This window comes from Balearica regulorum, chromosome Z (genome assembly GCF_011004875.1).
Source record: "Balearica regulorum gibbericeps isolate bBalReg1 chromosome Z, bBalReg1.pri, whole genome shotgun sequence".
In the NCBI taxonomy this organism is placed as follows: domain Eukaryota; kingdom Metazoa; phylum Chordata; class Aves; order Gruiformes; family Gruidae; genus Balearica; species Balearica regulorum.
In genome coordinates, this window is record NC_046220.1 from 69,597,930 (window position 1) to 69,622,555 (window position 24,626).

At 38.0% G+C, this 24,626-nt stretch overlaps 1 protein-coding gene across 1 annotated transcript; it reads left to right on the forward strand.

Annotated features, from left to right (window-relative positions):
- On the forward strand, positions 1-24,626 carry EMB (embigin). The gene is made up of 11 exons (XM_075739558.1): positions 1-378; positions 5,358-5,444; positions 7,547-7,636; positions 8,868-8,957; positions 11,149-11,323; positions 12,523-12,608; positions 16,099-16,226; positions 17,346-17,622; positions 18,368-18,401; positions 20,331-20,404; positions 21,602-24,626. The coding sequence occupies exons 1-10, from the start codon at positions 300-302 to the stop codon at positions 20,386-20,388; spliced, it is 1,104 nt and encodes a 367-aa protein (XP_075595673.1). The 5' UTR covers positions 1-299; the 3' UTR covers positions 20,389-20,404; positions 21,602-24,626.

Below are 24,626 nucleotides of genomic sequence, written 5' to 3' on the forward strand. Positions count from 1 at the left end.
CTACCACGCCGGTGGTGGGGTGTCCTGCCCGTGAGGAGGAAGAGTGGTGCCTGCAGCGGCTTCCTGGCCTCTTTTGTCCGGTTGTTGTCTGGCGTTTGTCCTGTTGGTGGATTTGGGCTTGCTTTCTTTTGGTTTTGATCCCTGTCGCAGCTGCCGGATCTCCCGCAGAGCCGCTCCGGCCCGCTTGAGGCTTCCTCAGCAGCCGCTTGGCCCGCGGGCGGTGCGGGGCCGGGTCGAGCCAGCTGCCTGCGCGCCGCTGGGGGAAGCGGCAGTGGGAGTGCGGCGGCGGCTGGTGCACCATGCCTGTCGCCTTCTCCGGGAAGCGCCTGGGGCTGCTGCTCCTGCTCTTCCTCAGCCTTTCGGGCGGGAGCCCCGCAGGTAAACGCTCCGTCGTCTCTCGGGCTGGGCTGGGCGGCTGTCACGCCGCAGCCGCCCCGTCCGCCCTCAGCGTCGCGGTGGGGCTGGGGCGAGGGGGGCAGGGGCAACGCCTGGGAGCTGCGGCTGAGCAAAGGTCCTCCCTGTCCCGGAGCATCCCCCTGGATCCCCAGGGGGACGAAGCTGTGGCACGGTAAGGCGCTTGTCTCTCGGCTCTGCCTTATTTAAACGACTGAGGCGTTTTTTGTCCTCAACGGCCCCGACCCTCTCCGGGTCTGCCCTTTTCGCCGACGCCTACTGCGGTGCTGCTGCCGCTCCTGCCTCCCCGTCTTTAGCTTCAAAACAGTTTTTGGGGTTCTCGTGGGCCTGCTGGAAAGTAGGGATGCCCTCTTTTCTTGCGCTATAATGAAGGGTAAGGTGGTTGTTAGTGCTGCCTCTCTGCCTGTGTGTGCAGGTGGGCAGCAGGTATGCAGGCAGCAGTGCTGAGCCCCATCTAGTGATGTTCAGTCCTGTGGTCTAACACCGTCTCCCACTTTCTGCCTCACAAATGGGAGGATTTATTAGTTCTCAGGTGTGGGGTTTGGAGGTTGAGGCATAGTGTTTTATTGCTGCCCTGCCCTTATCAAGTAAAGCATTGTTTAAGTCCTAAAAAAACCCCCAAATCGGCAAGCTACGTTACTAAAATATAAGTATAAAAAAAAGTAGTACTACTAAAATATAACCTAGCAGGTTGTGAGGAATGTTCCTGGGAGGATTTTATATTGTGTTTCTTAAATGTGACACTCAAGTCCCTCTCGCGTCACAGATTTTAAGCCTTTTGGGCCCTATTCCTCCTCTAGTGGTTTTCAGCAGTTCAGGAGCAGGCCAGCCACTCCTATGGAAATAGGAGCTTATCTCTAAAACTAGTGGATTTCACTTGTTAATCCCTGTTTTTGAAGCATCAGAGTAGTACAGAATGGTAACAGAAGGAAATGGCAGATTGCTGATGTTTGCTGTGCAAGATGTGATTGTTGAAGCATGTCTTGCCAAGGCCGAAAGTTCTGCCAATCCATGTGTGTGAACATTACTGCTGTGACTTTAACCATCAGTGGTTTAGCTCCATTTTCAGTGTTCGATATGTAGGTAGTTACATGTTTGTTCATGCCTCTGTTGGTCTTCCTAATACTGAGGGGAGCAGTACTGTTACCTGTGTGATGGTAACTTCTGTAAAATCTGTAGTAGTTTCACATAATGTGAAAGAACAGAAAATGTTTTCCAGTTCTCAAGGCTTGTTTAAAATACGCATATCTGTGTAGGTACACAGAAGAAAATCTGCTTTGTGGTTCTTAAAGCTTCTTTAAAATATGTATGTGTATTTATGTACACACACATAGAACTCAAAGTCCTTTCTAACAGCTTATTTCACTGACCAAAAAATTTTGTGACTGTAAATGGCCTGATACTTATAGGAACATGTGAGTCACATTATGGCCAGTTAGTCACATGGTATTTATTTTTGACTGGTACTGCTGAAAACTGTACCTAAGGGTGGCTGAAGCCATCAGTGAAATGATAGCCTTTACTGAAAAAAAAAAAACACAAACCCCTATTTATATTTTCAGAATTTCCACAAATCTGCCATCTTCCTAAAGTTGTGGATATCATGTCTGGTTTTGAGCAGGCATCAGAAATGAGCCACCTGCTTTAGTACCCTTTATCTGTATAAAGTGAGGCGGTTGTTTTCCAGACTTCTATTAAATGCTGTTATATTTGTATGAAGTAGGTGAGGAGGCTTCATACTGTAATTTCCATGATGACTTCAGTGTAAGGATGAGTATTTTACTCTTCCATGGGTTATTAACTACATGTGCAAAAAGCTAGTCAACCACAGGGACTGTCTGCACAGGTGCAACAAAGGGAAGTTCCTGCTCCCTTGGAGGCAGAGAACTAAAACTGTCTTCTAGTGAAGTCCAGTAACAGTGTGTGTTCTGGAGATGTGGGGGTTCAGCAGGTTTCTTCAATCAAAAAAATGCTTGCAGAAAAAGCAACCAGAAGGAGTACTAGATGTGCAAGGACTGAGTCACAAAGGTGAGGCAGATACCACAAGAGGCCTTACAGATTTTGAGATAAGTAGCTTGAAGAGAGTTTTTATTATTCTGTTACTTTTGTCTTTTAGTCTTCTAACTGTTTAGTTAATTGTCTTGAAAAATTTAAACTATCACTTTTATTCTGTATTGAGTCGAGGGTAATCTGTCACAACATTGTTCTGCAGTGTTTGCTGTTTCATTTGGTTACCGTTATGGTTGCTTAATTTAATTGCAGGATGTGCTGCCAGATTACTTTAGGAAAAGCAAACCCACCATGTCTCATCTTGCAACTTCTGCCCCTAAAGATACCAAGGAATCATATGAGTAGAGGGTGCACCTCACTTCTTACAGACTTTCCTTCCAGGTTGTATTTTTCTGGTTTGCCCTGAGGGAAGGGCTTCTATCAGGGCATTTTTAAGTCCTTCACATAGATCCTCTGGTGCCTCAGGAGAACTCAGCCTGCAGCTTTTCCCTTTTGTAAGAGGCACTAGGAGGTTCTGGGAGCTGGTTTTGGATGCTACTGAATACCTATATGCTTGCATAGAGTATAAAGTTGATATTAAATTAATTGACATACAATTTAGTTTAACATCATTAAATTAGTATCAGCCTTTTCCTGTTCAGCTACCTTTCTTGCTGAAAGAGTGAGTAGATTTTAAAGCCTGAATTGCTCTGGTGGTGATGAATATGGTACATCCACATTTTATCCTCACAATATCTCTCCACTAGAAAGCAGATGCAAGGTAGAAAAATAAATTAATGACCTCATAGTCTCACCTGCTCCTTTTGTAAAGATCAGAGTGACAAGAACTAGGCAAACCACCACTCTAATTGATTTGCATTAGATTTAATCAATATAGGCTAAGGTGTGCAGCCATGACTCAATAGTTTGAGAAGTTATTCCACTTGGCTTGATGACACTAATCATGCAGTGCTGGGTCATCTTGATCTCTGATGCTGTTCAGCAGGTGTGTATGAGAAGAGTGGTGCAATGTTATGTCTGTGCTATGTAACTTACATAGACTAGAAATAACACTACTTGACTGCTTTCACTTGGTATGTGAATCAAGGAAGAAAGCCAAGATGAGAACCCTATTGCTATGCAAACCACATTGCAGGTTATCTGCCTTCCTTGCAGAGAGGTAACAGAGCTGCTGTATAGCTTGGCACTGATACCTTCTAAATTTATCATCTTTGGGCATTTTAATTACTGTGTAGGTGATGCATCTACTAACCTGACACAGGTGATCCATGACATCCTTAGAATGTCTCAAGATGCTGCAGATATGAAAATTCATGGACCTTTCTTCAACCTTACCATGAATGTCGGAGCACAATACTCTTCCTGCTCTCAGCACTTCTGTCAAGTAGAGAATAGGACTCAGTCTTCTTACTGGATGGTTCATAAGCTAGCAGATATTCAGACAGAACACCTTTCTTAAGTTCTTTGCTTGGGTGAAGGGTTGGGAGGGAACACTTGGTTGTGGGACCAGTGGATTGGTATGCAAAAGTATGAAAAATGAAGACCCTATTGTTAAGAACCACTAATGCTTAATTTTGTTAATCATATCCTTTGACTACCTTGTTTTACTCTTGATCCAAACTGGTTGAAGTATGATGGGCAGATTGAGAAAGCAGATGGTGCAAGCCAGGTGTGACTCTGATGTAGTCTGGAGTAACTGTTCTGGAGGTGCCAGTGGGAGAGTCTGTGCCTGTAGTGTTGAAATGGGGTAGGAGTGTTAGTAGCGTTGTTCACTTGTAGGAACTGGCAGGGTGCTGACTTCACCTTCTGCTGAAGGCATGCAGTTCTCAACAAGTTTGAACAAACTTAAGTCTGATGTAGCTTTTCTCTTTCCATCTATGCTTGCTGCTGTCTTGGATGCCTAGCAGAGCTTATTACCCCTCCCAGACTTCAGTTACAACTGCAAAATGTGTCCTTTTTTCCCCTGCATAACTACTGGCCAAATCACTTAAGCTACTAATGTGAGATTGCTCTGAATTTGAGGAAGAGTGTATCCTGCTGCTGTTGCAGCAGAATATGTCCTGGAATATCTAAGCATGTGAAGATACAGTGTTTATTTTATGCTAACTAGTTCTGCCACCCAAATATGGGAACAGAAAGGAAAGAGCAAACATCTCCATTTTTATAAAACATCTAGGGACCTTGAATTCCTCATAGATGAGTGACACAGCAACATACTCAAACTAAGCAAGTCTTCGGCCTCTTCCTCTGCTGTCCTTTCTGCAATCAAGAACATAAAGCAAAACACTAGTCTTGCCTGTCTCTACAAAAACTGTATTATAGGAGCAGAGTCAGATTTGCAGTGGTGTTAAGAAAAATGGAGTTAGTCACTGGTATTACTTGAAGTCCATGTTTGATGCATACATTTTTTTGCTCACCAAGGTGATAATAGAAGGAAAGGAGGTTGTTCACTACCTCACAAAACAGGGTAGACATGTAATGTTGCAATGAGGTCCTTATTCTATTAGTGAATCAGCTAATCTAAGTTTAAAAATAATCAAATAGTGTCAGTGTCATAAGCTGTGATGTCTAAGCCCACAAACAAGACAGGATTTGAGTACAGGTTTAAAAGTTTATTGGTCTGCCTAAATATTCTGAAGAATGGGTTTGCCTGACCATAGGCTAACTACAGGAAAAGATCTGTATACAGAAATTAGAGATCAAGTAAATACTGCCTCTGTTCTTTAATCTGTTCTTGCTTCAAGTAAACTAAAGAACTAATGAAAAGTAATTCTTGCACATTTCGAGTGTATATGCTCAGAACCTGGGGGGAAAAAAATGGAGATAGTAGGCTGAGGTAAGTAGGTTCTGTTCTGAATTTTCATGAACCAGATTATTTTAACTTAGTTGAATTTGAGAGAGAATAAAGCTTTGTTAAACTTTTTTCTTTTTAGGTCCAACTATGACAATCCAAGATGCCAGTCAGTCTCAGGCAAACTCTTTGACTAAGATGCAAGCTGGACTTAATGAATCATCATCTGGTAATTGTTTTATTTGAGTACACCTGAAGCTATAATACTTTTTGCTGATGATACTAAGTTACCTTATAGAATTTGCACTTTTACACTAAAGTGTTTTGAAATAAGATTGTGACTTTTCGGAAGGAACAAATAAATATATCATCCAGGCCTTTTAAAGCCACTGCAAGAGCTTAAGTGTTGTAAGCATTTCAAGGACTGAAAAAGCTTTCCAGCTGCCAGTTGTGTGAGCTGTTGCCCCTATGCATATATAAGCATAAAAGCAAGCAATGACCCTGGAGATAGGACAATTCACAAAGTAGAACCGTTGTGGGAAGTTCTGTTCTAGCACTTATATCTGTTAATTTTTCATGTGAGGACTCCTCCTTATGCTCTTGTATTAGTGAAGGATACAATAATGTCCTTGCATCACTGTGCCTGCTAGCTTAATCTGTCTTTTTAATTATGGATGTGTCAAAACTTTCTGTTGACCCCACACTTTATTAACCATATTCTGGACCTTAATTGTGGTTCTGATGGGGAGCAGAGAATAAGCTTCAGGCAGGAGAAGAAACCGGTGATCGTTGATTCTACCTCTCCTTTCTCCATAAAGATCAGAGCAGCAGGAATTCAGCAGTGCACCAAAGCTCATGTTGATTAATGTAAATCAAAGATGGGCTAAGTTACATTTCTATGTGAAGACAAGCAAGTTCTGACAGGTTATTCCATCTACAATTTTTGTCATTGGAGATGATAATGCTATTTACCTCTATTTATCTGGTGTTCAGAGCTTTTAGTACAGTTTGTGTGAGAACTAGAGGGAGTGCAATAGCTGCTAGAGTCAGTATCTCTTTCCTTACAGAAACACATATCTACATATAAGTTAAAACATGCAAAGTATTTTGTATAATGACCTCACCTATCTATTTTCATTTGATGTATGAATTGAGGAGGAAAGTGAGTATGAGGAACCCATTAGTGTGCAACACATTTTAAATGTCTGTTTTTGTGGGTAACCACTGTATGAACTGGCACTGGTGTCCTCTGAATATAGCATCATGAGGGATTTCAGTAACAAACCAAGTGATGTGTGTAGTAGACTGACATAAACTCAGGTGATCCATGACAACCTTGGCTTGCTGTCAAAGTGTTTGCACACAGAGGAATATTCCCCAGAACTTTCAGTCTTCTTGTGTTACTTCTAGGCAAATACTTGGACTAGTTTGTTCCTCTTATCTAGTGCTAGGAGGCAGCTCCATAATTTTTTTGCTTAAATAGCCATTTTGGACTAGTAGTTGAGATTGACAACTGTCTATTGTCAACAACCACCAAATTAACGAGCCTGATGCTCTGTTCTTCTGCATTGACCACTTAATATACAGGTTTATTGTTACTTAAACTGGTTGCGGCATGAGGGAAGGTATGAAAGTGCAGATGGAACAAGCCAGGTGAAAGACTGATTGCCTGTGGCATAGCATTCCTTGTGTTGTGAGCTGACATAAAGATAATGATAAACACTGCTTTATGGAACAGGCCAGCAACAGGAAGACATGTGGTACCTCTGCTTATGCTTCCTCAGAGACCTTTAGATGCAAGCCACTAGCAGGGACCTCCTTCAACACAGCCAGATTGTCTCAACTGTACCTGAGAGGCATGTGTTTAAGAACATTACCTCAAAGTTCAGTATTTTATGCAGGAGAAGAGAAGGAGTAATTCTGAGAAGATCTAGGCTTTCAGAGATACTATTTATACTGCACAGTGACCAACTCTGCTACCTGGTGCCTCTATTAGTGAGAAGACTGAGGCTGTACTCAATTTTCTCTTATTTTCCCAACTGTGAGTGGGAACCTTTTCAATCCATGGACAGGAGAGATAATGAAGCCCCTTTTCTACTGCAAAAAACTAAAATAATTTTCTCAATGCTGTATGATTAGGCAGATTCAATCCAGAATCACTGTTTATATATTTGAGATGCATAATAAAATTACTTTGGAAACATTCAAAATGTGGCTTAAAATTTAGTGTATTTTATATGCCATGGGGCAGGGACATGTGTGTGAAATCTCTCTTTTGTTTTGTCACTAAATTGAAAAAAATGTAACAGGTTTGGTTTTTTCACCTTTCAGAGCACATGACAACTACACCAACTGTCAACTGGCAAAGTCAGGGGAGCCCTTCAGATCATTTGACACTTGGACATAATGTATCTATGCTTGGTAAAAGCAATCACATGTTGTCTTCTACTTAAATTGTTAAATTTCAATTACCCTAAAGGTTATACTTTGATATTTTTTAATCAAGTGATTATGGAGGATTTCTATTTGTTCATAATTACCAAGACAGTTTGCTTAAAGGTATATAGAAAGTAGCCATGAAAACTGAAAAAAATTCCTCTAACTGTACTGAATTGACATTTCCTTTAAAGTATAACTTCTAATGTCTTCTTAGTGTGCTTCAGTTTACTAGGAACTTGTGTAGAGATAGTACAATACTAATGAAACAGTAATGTGTGTAAATGTGGAAGGGTCATGCTTCCTTAGCTGGGCTACATCTGTTGTTAAATCTATAGCTTATTAATTGCATTCTTGCCCTGTTCTTGAAATGCACAGACCATGAGAACAAGTATAGTGGTGGGAACAGACTGTTTATGCTTACAGTTGCCTGCCTGATAGCTGCATCAAGCTTTGTAGAGCTTTATAAAGGTAGCCTCTGAATAGTACACTATCCATAGCCCTACAGAAAAGGGGTTTTACTGGCCATATTAAACCTTTTAAATGTAGTTTTCCCTCATGGTAGGAAAGTAGTACATATTAGTTGGGCAAATGATAGTCAATGTTATTCTTTGTGTGTGGAGGAAATTCCCTGCAGTATTACAGGAGTTTTGAGGAGCAGTGAGGGACTCTGACCCACGTTCCAGTGGATCACAAGGGTTTTTGCCTCTGTGTTCATTATAGCTGCACCTAGATCAGTCTACCTCCAGCTTTCTGGCTGTGTTGTTGAATTGGAGTGGCTTTGGGAATGGCAGTGTTCTGTCCTACTGTTTATTTTTCTAAAGCTTACTATTTTTCCAAGCTCCAACTGTAGCGCTATACAGTTCTAGGGCCCACCTGTTAGCTATAGGTGACTCTCTGAATCAGGCTGTGAAATAGATAGTTATGATCTCTTTGCAGTATTGACATACACAATTACAACATTATATTAAAGCTAGAAACATTGTCTAAAATGGTGTAATTGTTATAACAGTGACCACACAATAGCTGCTTTAAGATTCTGGCTGTTAACACACAAGGAATATGAACGGATCTCCATAGTAGTGAGCATTTAGGAGGGTCCTTCTTCCTCCTAAGATGATTATGAGACATCTGCAATACCATATTGATGCTCTGCTGTATAATTACCTTTATAGGATCATAACATACCATTTTGCTTTCCCCACAACCTTGTTAGGTCCAGATCTTACCACACAAGAGTTCAAGCAGGCAATCAAAGCGAATGTGTCTAGTCTCACTTTTGTGGAGTATGAGGTACTCCTACCTGGTAAGTGTGTTTTCTCTTCCAGTTATATTGAATGCCTGTGATTACACAGAGTCTTTTTTGTATGACTTGTAGAAGTATCTTGGATGGGAACCTCTTGATTAAGTTAAGATGCTCACAGTGAGCATGTGATGAGCTCAGTAAAAGAGAAGATTAATAAGTTTGCACTATTGAGTATTGTGTTTTAGTAAGTATTTTGCAGTGGAAAATGAGATTCTTACTTTATTAAAACCAACTCATGCTATCTGTTCCCCCAGACCAACTCAAGTGACAATTTCTTTGTATTAGTGAATCCACTTGAAGAGGCCACATAAGGTAGGGTACTTGTTAACCAGCAGGTGTTAGTCAGCTTTCCAGCATTACAGAAGTTAAAGCATGGAAAAAAGACAAGATAAGCCTCTTCTGAAAGTAGATGTAAAGTTCTCAGTTGCCAAATAATCATTTTGAACTAATTACTTGGACAACTGGAAAACTGATCTAACTGAAATATTTCTTGATTGCAGGAGATCTGTTAGAACTCCTTTTCAAAGTACTGGCCTGATATTTTAAGGGCATAATTGCACAACATTTATGCTGTATTTGCTTTTAGCAGGAAACTTAAGGTAGTGTCTATTTCTTGTTCAGTACATGTACTCTTGGTACAGAGATGTGTCAGATAGCAGTCTTGCTAGTGGTCAGTCTTCAACAGCATAGGATTTTCCTGTTCCATTAATTCAAAGCATGGATTTAGTTTTAAAATAACCTCAGAAAGTACGGATTCTATTTTTTGCCAGTGTAACTTATCTGTCTGTAAAACTTTTGCTACTGTGAAACCCATTCCACTTGTAAAATTACTTTGATCATAAACAACCTCAACAAGGTGAGTTATGCTTGGCTTATTAAGCGTCTCTAAATGAGTTGCAATAACTGACTTTGCTATGAAAGACCAAGGTGTTGCACCTCTAAGTTTAAGTCCAGTTCAACAGATCTGTAATATTTTGGCTGGGACTTGGAGTTCTGGACATGTTGTTCTGCAGGCTGTAAATGTCTGTCAGACCCAGTGAATTCAAATATTCTATGGGAGTATCTGGTGCTTCCAGTCCAGCCAGACTTTGCTGCTTCTTAGGTAAGACTTGCAGAACTGTCAGTGAGTGATACCTTAAAACTTCCTTTTCTGTCAAAGAATTTGAGCTGTGAAATAACAGCTGGTTTTTTGACCACCAAGTACTGCAAGGTAGGTCTAGGAATGAGGTGAAGCCTCAAACTTTTGTGGAGTATTGAGATGGACTAACCACAGTTGTATCTAGAAAGTGTGAAAGAAAAGGCCAGTTATGAAATAAAATGTCAGTGCTGATGGGTACAAAGTCAGAGGTGTTGGAATAAAAGGCTGTTTGTATGGATCAGATAAGATAGCTGCTGTTGAAACCCACTTTTTGGATGTGCTCGTTTATGCTCATGGAGCTTGTAAAAAGCAAGTGTCAGGTTTTTCTAATGTATCAGAATGTTTTCATATTGTAATTCTACTAGCTTGCCACTAGGAAAACAAAGGCAGCCATAAATGATTTGAAGATGATTTGGTTTCAAGATGAGTAGCTGTAGCATGAAAGGCCAGATCCAACAATATTAAGGTTATGGATTTTATCAATAACTTCACTAGCAGCAGGACATTACCTATGATCTCACAGTATCATACAAATCTACAACTGGCAAAAACCTGGATGCTTATAGATATTACAAGTCTAACTCTTTTTGATACAACTTCTTATATACATACTTTTTTAATCCAATAAATCCTGCTTTTTAATACCTAATGTGATGTCAGAAAGAAAGTTTAGCCTGAGGGCAGGCATTGTTTCTGCTGGTGAAAGCTAAGTACTTAATATATTTTGGTTTGGGTTAAATTATGTAGAAGCATATGTCCATTTTGATTTCAGTCAAATGAATATCTATTTCTATATTAGAGCCCTATAGGAAGTTACCTACAGAATGGAGTGACTGTCATTTTTGTAATGCATGTGCATCATAACTCAGTTATGGCTTAAGAAAATTACTGTCAAACACTGTCTGATTTTGTAGGTTTTTTTACCCTGGAAAGTATAACAGCAACACACTGTATCCACCTGTAATCTAGCATATGTAAAACACAGTCTTTGAATTTCTTCTTCCCCCAGAATGAAGAAATGTTTTTCATAAACAATTTTTAAACTTCTTTTAGGTGTTTCTGGTACTTCTATAGAAAAAAATATCACTTTGGACAGTGCAACTGGAATTGAACTTTCATGCAGATTGGACAGTAAATATTTTCATTTGAAAAATCTTCAAATGACTTGGAAGAGAGGAAATGAAACAATTGAACACATCAATAAAACTGAAAACAGCTGGGGCATCCAGTAAGTGGCATTCTTCAGTTTGACTTGCAGGTTCTAATGAGTTACCACATGCATATATACTGCCCAATACTAGCCATGTATATATTAGAGCCAAATGCAGTGATTAATATATGCCCATAATTGACATACTGAAGCTGCAGGAAAGGAAGAAGGTTGCAGTTACCTCAAGCCTAGAGGAAGAGCTCCTGTTTTTCCTCTAGTACTGTGGAAACAAGGTTTCTTCAAGACAAGAATATAGAATAAGGACACAGCTCTTTGAGGTTCAGTTAGTGAAGTAGTAATCTCAGTTTGAAATTGCTAAAATCTCCTTTTTCCACTCCCCCCTTTTCTACATTCTCGTTTCCACCTTTGCTGCTTTGCAGAAGTCTGAAAGGTGTCAATGGCCAGGTTTTTTCCTTCATAATAAGCAAGAGAAGAAGTTAGCTTTGCAATAAAGATGTTGTCAGAAAACCTTTAAAACAATACAAAACTCTTTTGAGTCTCTACAGAGACTCAAGAAATGTTGTAGAAAACTTTCTTTAATTGATACAATTTACTGATGGACTTTAAAAATCTGTAAATGGGCTAATTTAACCAGGTAGACTCCAGTTGATTTCTATATAGCTTTGGCTTCTTAACATCAATAATATTTATATAAAATTTCTATGATAGAAAATGTGATGAGAAATAACTGTCACTTTTCTGCTACTCCATATACACAAACACAACCATGTAATTCTTTTTCAAAGTGGCTGTGAAATGTATAGTTTGCCAGCAGAGAAGATGCTGGACTTCATTAGGTGGCAGGTCTTAACTGTTCAGTGTTGAAGCTGTGCTAGCCATTAACTGACTGGCTATTGACTGAAAGAACAAACTGTTTAAATCTCTTGTGAAGTCCTATATAGCATATGCTATATAGTTCACATAGTGAATCCATATCTAATTTGGTAACCTGTAGATCATACTGCTTAAAGATGTTTGGCCTTCTGTGAACAAGGGTGAAAATTACATTTGTTCCCAGGTGGGCTTGTGCTATTTTTTCTTAAATGTCATGCTATTTCTACCTTACACTAAATCTGAAACCTAGTGTTTCAGCAGTGTATGTTCTCTGCTCCACTAATGTCTGCTGGTTTCTTTAGAATGTTATTTAGCAGCCACTGATAGTTGTAGGACAAGAGAAAAATACAAGCAAAACAAATTGGTGAAACTTTTTTTTGAAGATTGAAGATCCTGGATAACAGTAAGCTGGGAAGTTACAGTTGTACTCTGAAAGGTGAAGAAATCAGTGCTATATTTCATTTACAAGGTAATTGTATTTAATTGTAACTTATTTTAAGTTTTGCTTCACTTAACTATTGAAATTCTTTATTAATAAGGTTTCTGGACAGTATGGAAATTGCAACTTAATTTGATAAGCAGTGACTAATACGGTCAAGTTAAGTGAGAATACCAGAATACTTATCAAAGGGATTTCTGTAGCATGGAGGGATGAAGAACTTTGAAGCAAAAGCTAAAAGCTTTTTAACAAAATCTGCTGACAATCAAAAGAGCATATAAACCTGCTTTTTTTTTCTTAAATGAGTAACTGTTTTCCCCTTCCCCCTCTATCCCTACAGCAGGTCTGAATACTCATCCCTTTCTAGGGGGTGGTAGGTAAAGATGGTATCTAACAAATTCTTCAAAAAGCAGAGCCAATGACTTGAAAGTTTGGCCTGAGATTTGGTGTTACAAGAGGAGCAATGATTGGCAGAATGGAGGCAGGTTTTTGAACAAATTCAGTTGTATTTCTAGAACACCAACTCATTGTTTTAGTTCATCTTTCATTCTATATACTATAAGAACAGCACTTAGATTAAAAGTTAGTGTGCTTTATTGGGCAGTGTGAGTGCCCTTTCTTCTGTTTTGTATTCTTATTCAATAATGTTGCCCCTGACAGTAATAGGTGAAATCCAGTTGAATGGAAGACATGTGGAAATGAAACACAAACTCCTGAGAACCTTCATCTCTAGTGACAGCTATTCCCTTCTCTATTCCCACCATCCAAATTTTGCAAAGGGCAAGGATAGCATTTGATCTGTGAAGATATATATAAGAAAGATTTTCCTGAACACAGGCTCTTAAAAATGCTAGCTCTTCAAATAACTACTCTAACCTCAGCTGAACTAACCATCAGGGCTTTGTAATTCCCAGTGCTACAGGCTGGCTCTGTTCAGTGGGATATCTGCTCATATGACTTGAGGAAACTCTCTCATATATGTTCAGATCTTGCATAGTAATGCTAATATCTGCTTTCAAACCTTCAGCTGGAGGGGACTAGCTTGCAATACTGAAGAAAGGCAAAATTGTAGTTTATTCAGACCTTTTAATCTCTAAAAATGATTTTGTATTTTTCTTGTCAACATGTGGGTATGGTTTAGTTGAATGGCTACCTGAGTCTGTGTAGATTGAAAAAAGTCAAAGGAGACCTTATTCTTTTGAAAGTACACAATAACTATTTCAGTAAGGGCAGGAATGACTCAATAGGGAAGTCATCTTTTCCAGAACAGTGCTTAGGACTGGTTGATTTATTACAAGAAGATGGGAGAATTGCTTCACAATGGTTGAATGCTGCCACTTTGGATGCCATAAAAAGTACTGGCTTGACACTTCTCAAGATTAATGCGAGAGTGAAGGGAATAGGAAAGACAAGTCCTTGAATCTTCCAGTCAATAACCCAGAGAGAACAACTCTCAAACTGAGAGATGAGTAATGTGTTGGTGTAGACTCAGTGGCTAAAGTCATCACTGCTGTATCTAACTGCAATAGCTTTTCCTCTAGGCAGTTAGGCATTATTGGATGTGTTGCCTCTCCTCCTCTTCAGCGCCCCCCCATCCTAGCTTGGCAAAACTCTGCAGATTTTGAGGAGTTAAGCTTTTACCCAGGTCTGCAGAAAACAATGAGATGCTTATAGGAAGTTCAAATTATTAAATTTAGAAACCATTCATGGGCATTTTAAAATGGTGTGAAGTGTTAAATAGCTATAAAGGGTAGAGTAGATTTAACTTGTTTGCTTAAGGATCCCTCAAAGGGCAGCTGTGCAGGTACATACACTATGAGATGACTCTAGTCTTCAAACCAGCATGGAAACTGACTAGCATAAATGCTGGTGCTATCACCTGTCTGTTGGTATCTTCAGCAGTTTTTCTGTGCAGCAGCAGTGTTTTATCACCAAATTCTGGGTGATCTCATTTCAAAAATACCTGGGACAAAGCATATTTCCTTGCATGCATTCAGGGATTAACCAGTCTTTTAGAGCCAGATCCCAGAACTCATGATGGATATCCAATGTCCTTAGTTGTGGCTAATGTGGTCACATGTATTGCTGGTATGCCTATAGCTGTGCTTTGCCACTGATCAGCATGGCTAAATCTTTGACTACCACATAAACCTGTTGTGCTGGGTACAAGGGAGTTTTACTTGTTTTCACATGTTCCATTCTTTTTTTGAATCTGCTTTTGTTTTCTCCCTTACAAATTGCAAAGGAGGTGGCAGCAGTTATTAGTAAAGTTGTCCCTTTTACTGACAGTGGTGAAGATACTCTGCCACTACTCTTTAGAAGGATAGTGTTTAATGATTAAAACAAATACATATGAGTGAGAAGACTTCACTAGTAATAAGGCTGGATTGATGTATGGTGTAGCAAATTCTGAGTTTGTAAGCAGTGTTCTTACTAACAGATTGGTTTCACGTATATTTCTGGAATGGAATTTTTGAAGTTTGAATACTCATGAGAAGTCAACTTTTCTGGGCAATTAATTTGTGCTCAGCCAATCAAGAATGGGAGGGAACAAGACCAATCTTAGTTTATACCACATTGTTCCATCATAACTGCTGAAAGCAAATTCTTGGCCTGTTTAGTCTAGTGTGACCAATATAATTTGAAAGATGTACTGGATCTATACTTACAAGATAGAGCAATGAAACTTGAAGTAAAACTTAAAATAAATGGATCTGAGGAAAACATGATGGTAAACATCCTAATAGAGGGAAAGAATGGGAAAAGGGAGATACGCTACTGTTATACATTTGCTCAGCTCTATATCTGGCATGCCTCAATATATTTAACAACCTGTTTTGGTTTTTTCCTCTTGGAAGGCTGTCGACACCTGCACTTATAATGCATGGGACAAGTAGCTCTAAACTGATGTGTTGTTTCTTGTGGCCATGCTCTGTCCTAAGCAAGATTGGACCAAATGTTCTTTTTATTGGCATGTACCCAAAAGTCATTACTTCAGCTCAGAAAATGTTTGTGATTGAGAGAGCTTTGTAGTTACAAAAGAGTTCTCTGCATGTACAACTTGCCAGATACCATTATGTGGCAGCATTATGGCTGGAACAGGTTTCTAGCAGTTTTTGCAGATTGAGTGAAAATGCAGAAAAATTAGTATGTGTTTCTAGTGCACTAGAACTGAAGCATGTAGCTCACAGCTGTCAAGGAAGGGAATGAGGAAATGGGCAAGGGTAGAAATCAGTCTGATTATCACTTGGTTTTCAGTGTTAATTGGCAACCTTTAAGATCATACAGCAACTGAGAACAGGATTCCTGTAGTCTTCTGCACAAATTCTGTATATGGAATATCAGCCTGAAATGACTCTTCATTTAGATCATGTCATGAATGATAGAATCATTTGTGTTTTTAAGGGTAAAGGAAGGGAATGGACTACTATAAATACATATCTAAATATATTTTACTTTTTTGTAATACTGTAATTAAAACCTGTAGTTATCACTTGAACTTTTTCCTACTTGTTCTTAGTACCGAAAATTGAAGGAAAAGAAAAACCCATAGTCAGTTATGAAGGAGATACAGCTGTAATGATTTGTAAAAGTTTTGGCTATACTCCCATTGCTTGGACCTGGTATAGGACCAATGGAAGTGAACAGGTAAGGTTTCTGTCTGTTCACCAAGCAAAGTAATGTGGCAAAACCAAAGCACAGACACTTTGTAAAGTAATGACCTTTCACTGTAGGCTCTACAAATTACATTTCCATTAAAGTTAGTGTCAATCGCTGCACAATGGAAAAATCTGTGATATTTAGAAGTATTCTGTATTACAGGGATGTAGTTTTTGTTCTGGTTTATATGAATTTCTTTTTGGAAGAGTCCCTGCTGTATTCTTACAGCCCAGATAAGACTCACCTGATTTGTTTTAATCTTGAGATACTTCATTTTAATATATTAATGATGGTTACTTTGCTCAAATCTTACTAGGTGATAAAAAAATATTATCACAGCAGGGCACTCTTTGAAAGACATGTATGGTATTGGAGGCTTGAGGGAGAGCAGAGGCATGTCCCTGCTCTTCCTCCAGGTACAAGTAATTCTCTATTTCACAGCCTGTATGACATCTCTGGGGTACTAGACCTGAAGGAGGTGATCCTGTGGTGGAAACTGCTGTGCCACTTGATTCCAAAGGAGCTGAAATCTTTTTTTCTTGCTTCAGCAGTTGCCTTACAGGTTGTGAGGAAAAATCTCACTCAGCGTTTTCCCTCCTTCACATACCCACCTTTCAGGATTTATCTTTATTATACTGCTGGAGAGTAGCACTGACTTGTAAGACTATCAACATACTTCCCAGGGAAGCAGCATTCCCAGTTTGACTTCCTTGGAAGTGTATGGTTTGTGCTGTGGTGAAACCTGGACATTAGATCCTGACACCTGAGGCTGCCTTTGTCAGTGGACAGTCAATACTGAAGGGTACCTTTCATCTGATCTTAGACTAAAACAGGTTGTACAACTTGTTTACTAAAGTGCATATTTTCATTAAATATAAAGGGAACGAGGGTGGCCAGCTAAAATAAATCCTTTCCTTGGAGGTCAACTAAATGTGCTTCGAAACATGCCACTTGTTCTTAACTCATTTTACTTCTCTCTATATAGAGAGAAGTAATATATATCTGTTAATAAGAATATATATCTGTCATATAAGAATATATATGTTAACATCAATAATTTGATTAAACACTTTGCCATTGCATTAATAAGACTTGTATTTTTTTCAGATTGCCATTAATGACTCTTTGCTGGCAGACAAGTATGTAATTAATAGCGTATCTGCCAATGTAACCCATCTGAAGATATTGAAGCTCACCAGGGAAGATGATGGTGTATACTGGTGTGAAGCTGCTTTTGAACTAGGGAAAAGTAAAGGAAAGCTGAAGCTTAAAATTCTGTCCTTCATGGTGCCTCTCAAACCCTTTCTAGCAATTGTGGCTGAAGTTGTTATTTTAGTAACCATTATTTTTCTTTATGAGATGTATTCAAAAAAGAAATGTGCAGGTAAGTCCTTTTTAGTCTTTTCTAGCTTTCCATTGAAATTGCAGCCAAAGGTAGAAAGGGATGACCCATAGCACTTCATGTACAAAGTTCAGTGTGATTTTCACATCTATATTTTTTCTGATAAAATACTTCTAGGACACTGCATTATTTAAATTTTAAAGTCTTTTCCATGAGTCTTGAAGTCAGGTACAAAGTGCTTTCAATAAGCAATATTTTCCCTTAAAGGGTTTGATGTAGTCATTTTTAACTTACCTGTCAAAGGAATGGAGAGGCTATAACTTTTTGGGAGTGCTTAGGAATGGAAGCAACTGTTAGTGGTCTTGATGGGAGACACTTCTGTCAAGAAACTGAGAAGAAAAACTGTATTAAATAAGACTGTACTAATCTTGGTTGCTTAGCCTAGGGCACACAAGTGTGCAAGATGAAACAGAAGTGGTATATATAAAATCTATGCATATATATGTATCTGTATTGTACATATATGCATACATGTATTTTTCTAATTTTATACATAAACATATGTTATAACATGATATTAAAATCAGATTAATAGAACTTGATTAAGCTTTTTGACAAATTTGAAGGTAACTCCATTGAATAGAAGAACAAGATCATTTGAATTGCAAATTTAAGAAAACTAATGAAAAAATAAGTTCTGTTTTTCTTGGACATGGAGTAAGCAATATAATTAAACAACTTTTCTAGTGTTAAATTGAGACCTTATAATCCTTTTTCTCTTTTGTAGAAGATGAAAAAGAATTTGACCAAGTTGAGCAACTGTAAGTTAAGAATCTGTATATTATAGTTAAATATTTTCTTTTGCATATTAGTGTGTATAAAAATTATACCTTGTTGACCCAGTTGGTAAGGTTAATGATGAATGTGAAAGTACAGTTTATTCCTTTCCTTAATACTTTCTAATTCCAGAGTGTGCAGAGTGCTGTTTTCTACCTGGAATGTCTTGCAAATGTCAAAACTAAATGCCACTTTTCTTGAAAGAACCATGTGTCCTCATAAACTAATTCTAAAAGGCTACAACTACTTTCCACTTTCAGGTGGAAATTTTCCAAAAGGCTTTAAATGTTTTTCTCATATGTATTTTATTTGTCCATATTAACATACATGTCTCTCACTTGCATGTGATCAAAGCCCTAACAGTCCTAGGTAAGTCTGTAGTTGCTGGGGTGTTGGGAGCTGGTATGGTTGGCTGTTGGTGGTAACCCCAACCTCTCTGGGGGGGCTCTCACATGCTGATGGCTTGGGCTCCCTGGGCACAGGAATGGCTCCACTACTGGAGCCAAAGGAGTAGGTGTAGGCACTTGTGTTGCTGTTCTGCTGCTTGAGGGTTGGTGCTCCCATGCTGACTCCCCTCTCCTTAGGATGATGCATTTCTAATGGCTTGCTTGCTAAAATAAGCTATACCTCACTCCCTTTGCCCATCCTTTGAAGCCTAGTCACTTTGCTTGGCCTGTTAACTCTCTTTTTGTTTTAAGATGCAGCCTAGTAGTTCTTTTTAGAAGTGTCCAGTCTATTCCAGTTTTATTCCCCTCAGTTCCTTCTCTATGTTTATGTCCCTTTTTTGTCCTGAGTAGTGCTGTCTTTCCCTTCTTGAACTTCTTGCTGCAGTGACCTTCTCCGTTTCTCTATGTTGTATTTGCTTTACCATTCCTTTTTCCAGTACTAGCTGAAAACCTTTTAGTGCTTTTCCCCTTAGCTAAACAGCTTCAAAGCTGTAATTCAATTATACTATAAAGTGAGGATATGCCTTGGGAATATAGTATGCTGTTATACTGCTGAGTTTGGGGATATGTCCTGGGTTGAAAACTGAATAATTGCCCTTGTTGCACAGCCCTGCTTCTTATAAGCATGCTAAAACTATATTACAATAGGATTGTAATACAGTATAATGCACTAAAATAATGTTTTCATGCTTGATGAGATGTGAGATGTGGATTTGATCAGCTGCTTGATCTTTACTTTGGAATTCTATCTTAGATAAACACATATGAGGAATGTTTATTAAACCATGTACTTCTTGCCTGATTTTAGTAACTGAAAGTTATTTCAACTGCTAGCTGTTTAGAAGATAAATTTGTGTACCAGAGAGAATGGCTCTAAAGAAACTTTTCTGGTCTGTGATGACTAATATACAGCTGAACTTGGTTGGTGAGACTGTAATTAAAATGTCACATCCAACAATGGATTGGGTGGGAGGCTAGTAGAAACAGAATTTTTTAGCAAGAGAATTGTTAATTCAAGTCTTGATTGTGACCAATACTATATATCTAGTTGTAAGTACTCCAGAAGGAACAATCATCTGACTCTTTCAGCACATGTTCTGAGGATGTTGAGCTGTATATTCCTTGTATATTTGAACATTCACTTTGCATACAAATTCTATAAACTGAATGAAATGATAGTACAGCAATCATTTCTTGGAACTATTATCTATGTTATAACTTCTGCCCAGAACCTTGTGGGATTTTTGAGGAGGATTCAACTGAACCTTTACTACTTGGCTGACAGACTTCAAGAGTCACTATTTTGGTTACTTAATTTTTTAAATCTTTTTTCTTAACTTCACATACTAAAAGAGAAAATCAAATACATTTTAGATGTAATCTGTGATTAGATTGTGGGACTAAAATGACTGTATTCATCTTATACTTAAAAGTTGAGTTTTGGAATTTAACCTCTCTTTCTTACAGTAAATCAGAAGAAAGCAATGGTCTGGAAAACAGTAGTGCTAGGCACAGAAAAATTTAGTCTGGTTTCTAAAAAGGTAAGTAAGATGAAACAGATCAGAGTTTATGCTTCTCTTGAGCAGCCTAAAACAAGGACAGAGAAATCCATTGTGTTATCCCAATCTGTTTTTTAATGTGGGACAACATAGTAATAGAACCATTATTTAGATAACACAATATATAGTCATTCATGATGTAATATCAGCAAGAAAGTGAGTCCAAAACCTTTTAATTCAATGCTATCATCATTGTGGTTTAATAGTTCTGTTCACCTATGCAGTCCTTCAAATAGGGCTCAGATTAACCTGCTTAATCGCTTGGCTCCTCATTGTAAAACATTTCTGTGAATGCCAGGATAGGTACTGAGATGCATAATTGCTGTTGTATCCAAAATCTTACTCTTTCAGACTGTATTTTGGGTGTCAATTTTGTTTATGGAGGAAGGATGCAAGTGGGGAACATGACAGTACCAGGGATATGAAACAAGGGATTATAGGAGGCTAAGAAAGAAGACAGAGCTTAATAGATGGTGACTGAAGAGATTAGAGGTAGAAGAAGGAAACAGAGGATATATAGCCCTGTGGAAGCTATCTAATGAACCTCCCTGATTCTCTGCCCTCTTTACAGTCTAATTATAAGCTGCTTCTGCTTGTACCAGCTGGAAACGCTTATCAGAGGATGGTCTGTTGGTTGAGGACCAATCCTAGACACTCCAGCTGTTTCCCCTTGTTGTTACCCCTCTGCATCTGGCACCCCAATCTTTCATCTCAAGAGGGGTGAGTGACTCCGCATTCATGTCACTGCTGGCGCTGTTTTTCCTTATCACAAGCGATCTACCTGAAGGAAGATAATTTCCATACCCTTTGTTATTAAGAACAGAAAGAGAAAGAGGTGTCAGGTAAAGCTCATATAAAGAGTAACAAATCAGAAAACAATCAAGAACAAATACTTTCCAAGAATATATTGTCTGTTTCCTGCACATCATTGTACTTGTAGATTGCTGTGCCGTAGGTTCCCAAGGATTTGTCCCATATTGGATCGAAGGTCCCATTCTTGTAAAATTCTTTTGACACATGACACTTAGTGAATCACTAAGGTTTCAGATTTGCAAGTTGCACCATTAAAAAAATTGTAAAATATAAACAAAATGAAGTTTATTTTCAAACAAATATGGGAAAATATTAACCAGCAAAATTCACGTTATAAGGAAATGTGTTTATTCTTTTTTCATTCAGGAGACTTGAGCCAACAGAAGTGGAAATCATCACAAAGCTACAGATGATGTATGCGGCTATACATTTTAAACATCCACTATGCTTCTAAGTAAACTTCACTACACTTGTGAGAAATAAGATGCTTTTAAAATAGCTATGAAACTGATCATTTTATACAGATGATCATGTATTCTGATATACTGCATTTAGACCTTTGCTGTTTATAACATTGTTTGTCATTTTACTACTAAAAGGCAGTTTTTACATGATCAGTCTTCCTGGTTTATGACTGGTCTTTTTGATTTTATGTCCTAAATTGGAACTAACCTTGCATTCACTGAATGAACAGGTAATATAGAATGGGCCTATTACCTAAGTGTTATAAAGCTGGGCATGTAAGATCAGAAAAGTATTTCAAGAAAATGCCTTTTACTAGCAGATAAAGCAAATGTGGCACAGCCATTTTTACCAAAGAAATGGTCAAAGGGAAATCTTTATCATGATTTAAATGAAACAGCAGCAGTTTTGCAATTTGCTCTGAACAGCAAAACTCTTCTTTCTAACTTTTTTAGCTTCATTTAAATGAGAGAAATATAGGTACATTCTGAATGCTTAAGATCTGAATTTTCTTAAGATGTCCTGCCATATGTTTGTGCTACTATACTGTAATTCTCAATAGGCTAAACACTTAAATACTGTCCATATTGGATATTTCAGCAGTACTTCAGAGTATATGAAAGCAGAAAAGGGGATATAGTACCATATCAGAATATAACTGAAATAATTCCGTAATGCTTGCACAAATTACTGCAGGATTTGAGGGCTGTAAAACCAGTTTTGTAGTAATTTATGTAGAACACAACAATTTCACAAATACACCAATATGGTTCTTATCATACATCCTGTCTAATTGGTATTTTTACTTCTTGCAGGATACTTTACTGTTCCTTAAACTCTTCTCAGAGCACAGAGAAGGTCTCGAGCAGCTAAGATTTTCAAGGCAATAGGATAAAGCAACATGAATACCACTAGTTCTCTTAAATATGAAGTTGTGATACTGCTGTTATGACTTATAATATTGCCTTGGAAGAGCTAGTTGCCATAATTTTAAATATACCATTTAATTACATTATATGTTCAGCAATTGAAAAAAGTGCAGCTAATAGAAAAACAGCTTAGTGCAGTAGTTGCCTTTGCTTGCTAATCCAAAAGAAAAGTAAGAAAAACTTCCATTTTAAAGGGAAAAGTAAAGTCTTCAGAAAAATTTCTTCTCTCAACAAAAATGTAAGGAAAAAATAGGCAGCATTTGCAAACTCTGTAAGGAAGCAAAAGGAAAAACATCTGAATAGAACTTCCTCAAATTGAACACTTCTCTTTGAATGTAAAGGCATACAGAAAAATAAAATAGATGTAATTTCCTTCCTTTCTCTTTTATATTTTACTGTTCTTATAGATTTGAAAATATCAGAAATCCAAGCATTAACTGTTTTGTTGGGGATGGGGGACAAAATCCAGTCTGATCTATGCTTTTTTGGTTTTCATAGTTTATTTTACAGCTTTTACAACTACAAGTTAAAGCCCAAATAAAAACCAATGGGAAGTATATAAGCATTGAATGATTTACTGTTAAGGGCTGAACACTGATAAAGATTTCCCTTGCTAAGATACTGTGTTTATTGTATTTTGCCTTGGAGTTTCTATGCACTATAAAAACTAGAATGCATTTACAAGTTTTTATATGAATTTATCATTGATATAACAGCATTTTTGTTGTAGCAAGTAAATGTTTGCAGTTTAAAAATTACTTCTGTATATTAATTGTTTGAAACATATCACTTTAGTTTTTGTAGAAAATAGATTTTTTTGTAGGAAATTCAATAGTAAAAAAGTTAGCTTACTTGTAGAATGTAAGAATTAAATTCTGAATAAAGCAGAATTAATATCTTTTGCAACAAAAAGGAGGCTAGGTACTACCTGGAAAAAGCTCATCTTCTAAGCAGAAATGGTAACAACTTATTTCTACTGTCACGGAGCATTCCTACCTGATCTTGAAATTGTGGTATGAAGTCTTGGCCAACATAGGCAAGTTATATAGAGACTTTTTTGGTGTTATCAAACAAGGACTGTACTGAAGGCAGGCAGGAACTGGAGAACCTGGACTAAGCATGGATTTTTAGATCTATTATATGTTTCTCCTATCAGAACTGTATTAGAGTTTGGTCAGATTCACTGCTGTAACTGTTTTGTCTAGCCCTGCCTCTAGCATATTCTGCTTGCCATGTCTGCAAGGGGTTTGTTTAGGTTGGCAAGTAGTTCTTTCTTTTTGGTAAGTGGTTTTATTCCTTGTATGTCCACCTAGGTTCATACCTTCTTGGGCTCTTCTTACAGAGGGGATAATTAAAAAATATTACATTATAAATCTTAAATACTTGGCATAATTGTCATAACTTCAAAGGCATAAACCCTACACTTTTAGACCAGATACCACATAAGAAGCTCTGAAAAATCTAGAAATGTATTTTGAGAAATACATGTTGTATATGTTCAAAACATTCCTACTGCAGTTGCTTTGTATATCTGTTTTATTATGGAAATATACCCTCCAATAGAACAAAAGTATGGCAACCTTAAACCAAAACTCTAGGCAATGATTTTCTTACCTCATTCAAGCCTGGAAATACCAAATGAGAGCCAAAACAATCCTTAAGATACTTCCTTCAAACAGCAGTTAGAACTAAGTGTAAGGATCCACAAAACTTGTTTTAATAGCAAATGTTAATCTGTAATAATTGACTTAAATGGATCAGCTGAGTCTAACCATTCCATTTTGTTTGGCAAATCTTGTTGCCCAAGATCAAATACTTTTTTCCTTGCAAGAGGTGATGTGTTATTTTCTATTCCAACAAAAGCCTTATCCCTTCCTTAGAGGAAAAGATTGAGGTCTGCAAAAAGGAATCCTGAAGGGCTGTTTCCTAATGCTTCAAACTGATCGCAGCAAATTCCTGTGTTCCATAGGTCTGAAGTAGACACAGGTAAGCTGTGAGAC

Excerpts from the sequence above, each read along its gene's own strand:
- EMB (XM_075739558.1), top strand. The coding sequence starts at position 300 with ATGCCTGTCGCCTTCTCCGGGAAGCGCCTGGGGCTGCTGCTCCTGCTC. Across the intron at positions 5,445-7,546 it reads ACTTAATGAATCATCATCTG|AGCACATGACAACTACACCA; the intron begins GTAATTGTTTTA and ends TTCACCTTTCAG. Across the intron at positions 16,227-17,345 it reads GGACCAATGGAAGTGAACAG|ATTGCCATTAATGACTCTTT; the intron begins GTAAGGTTTCTG and ends TATTTTTTTCAG.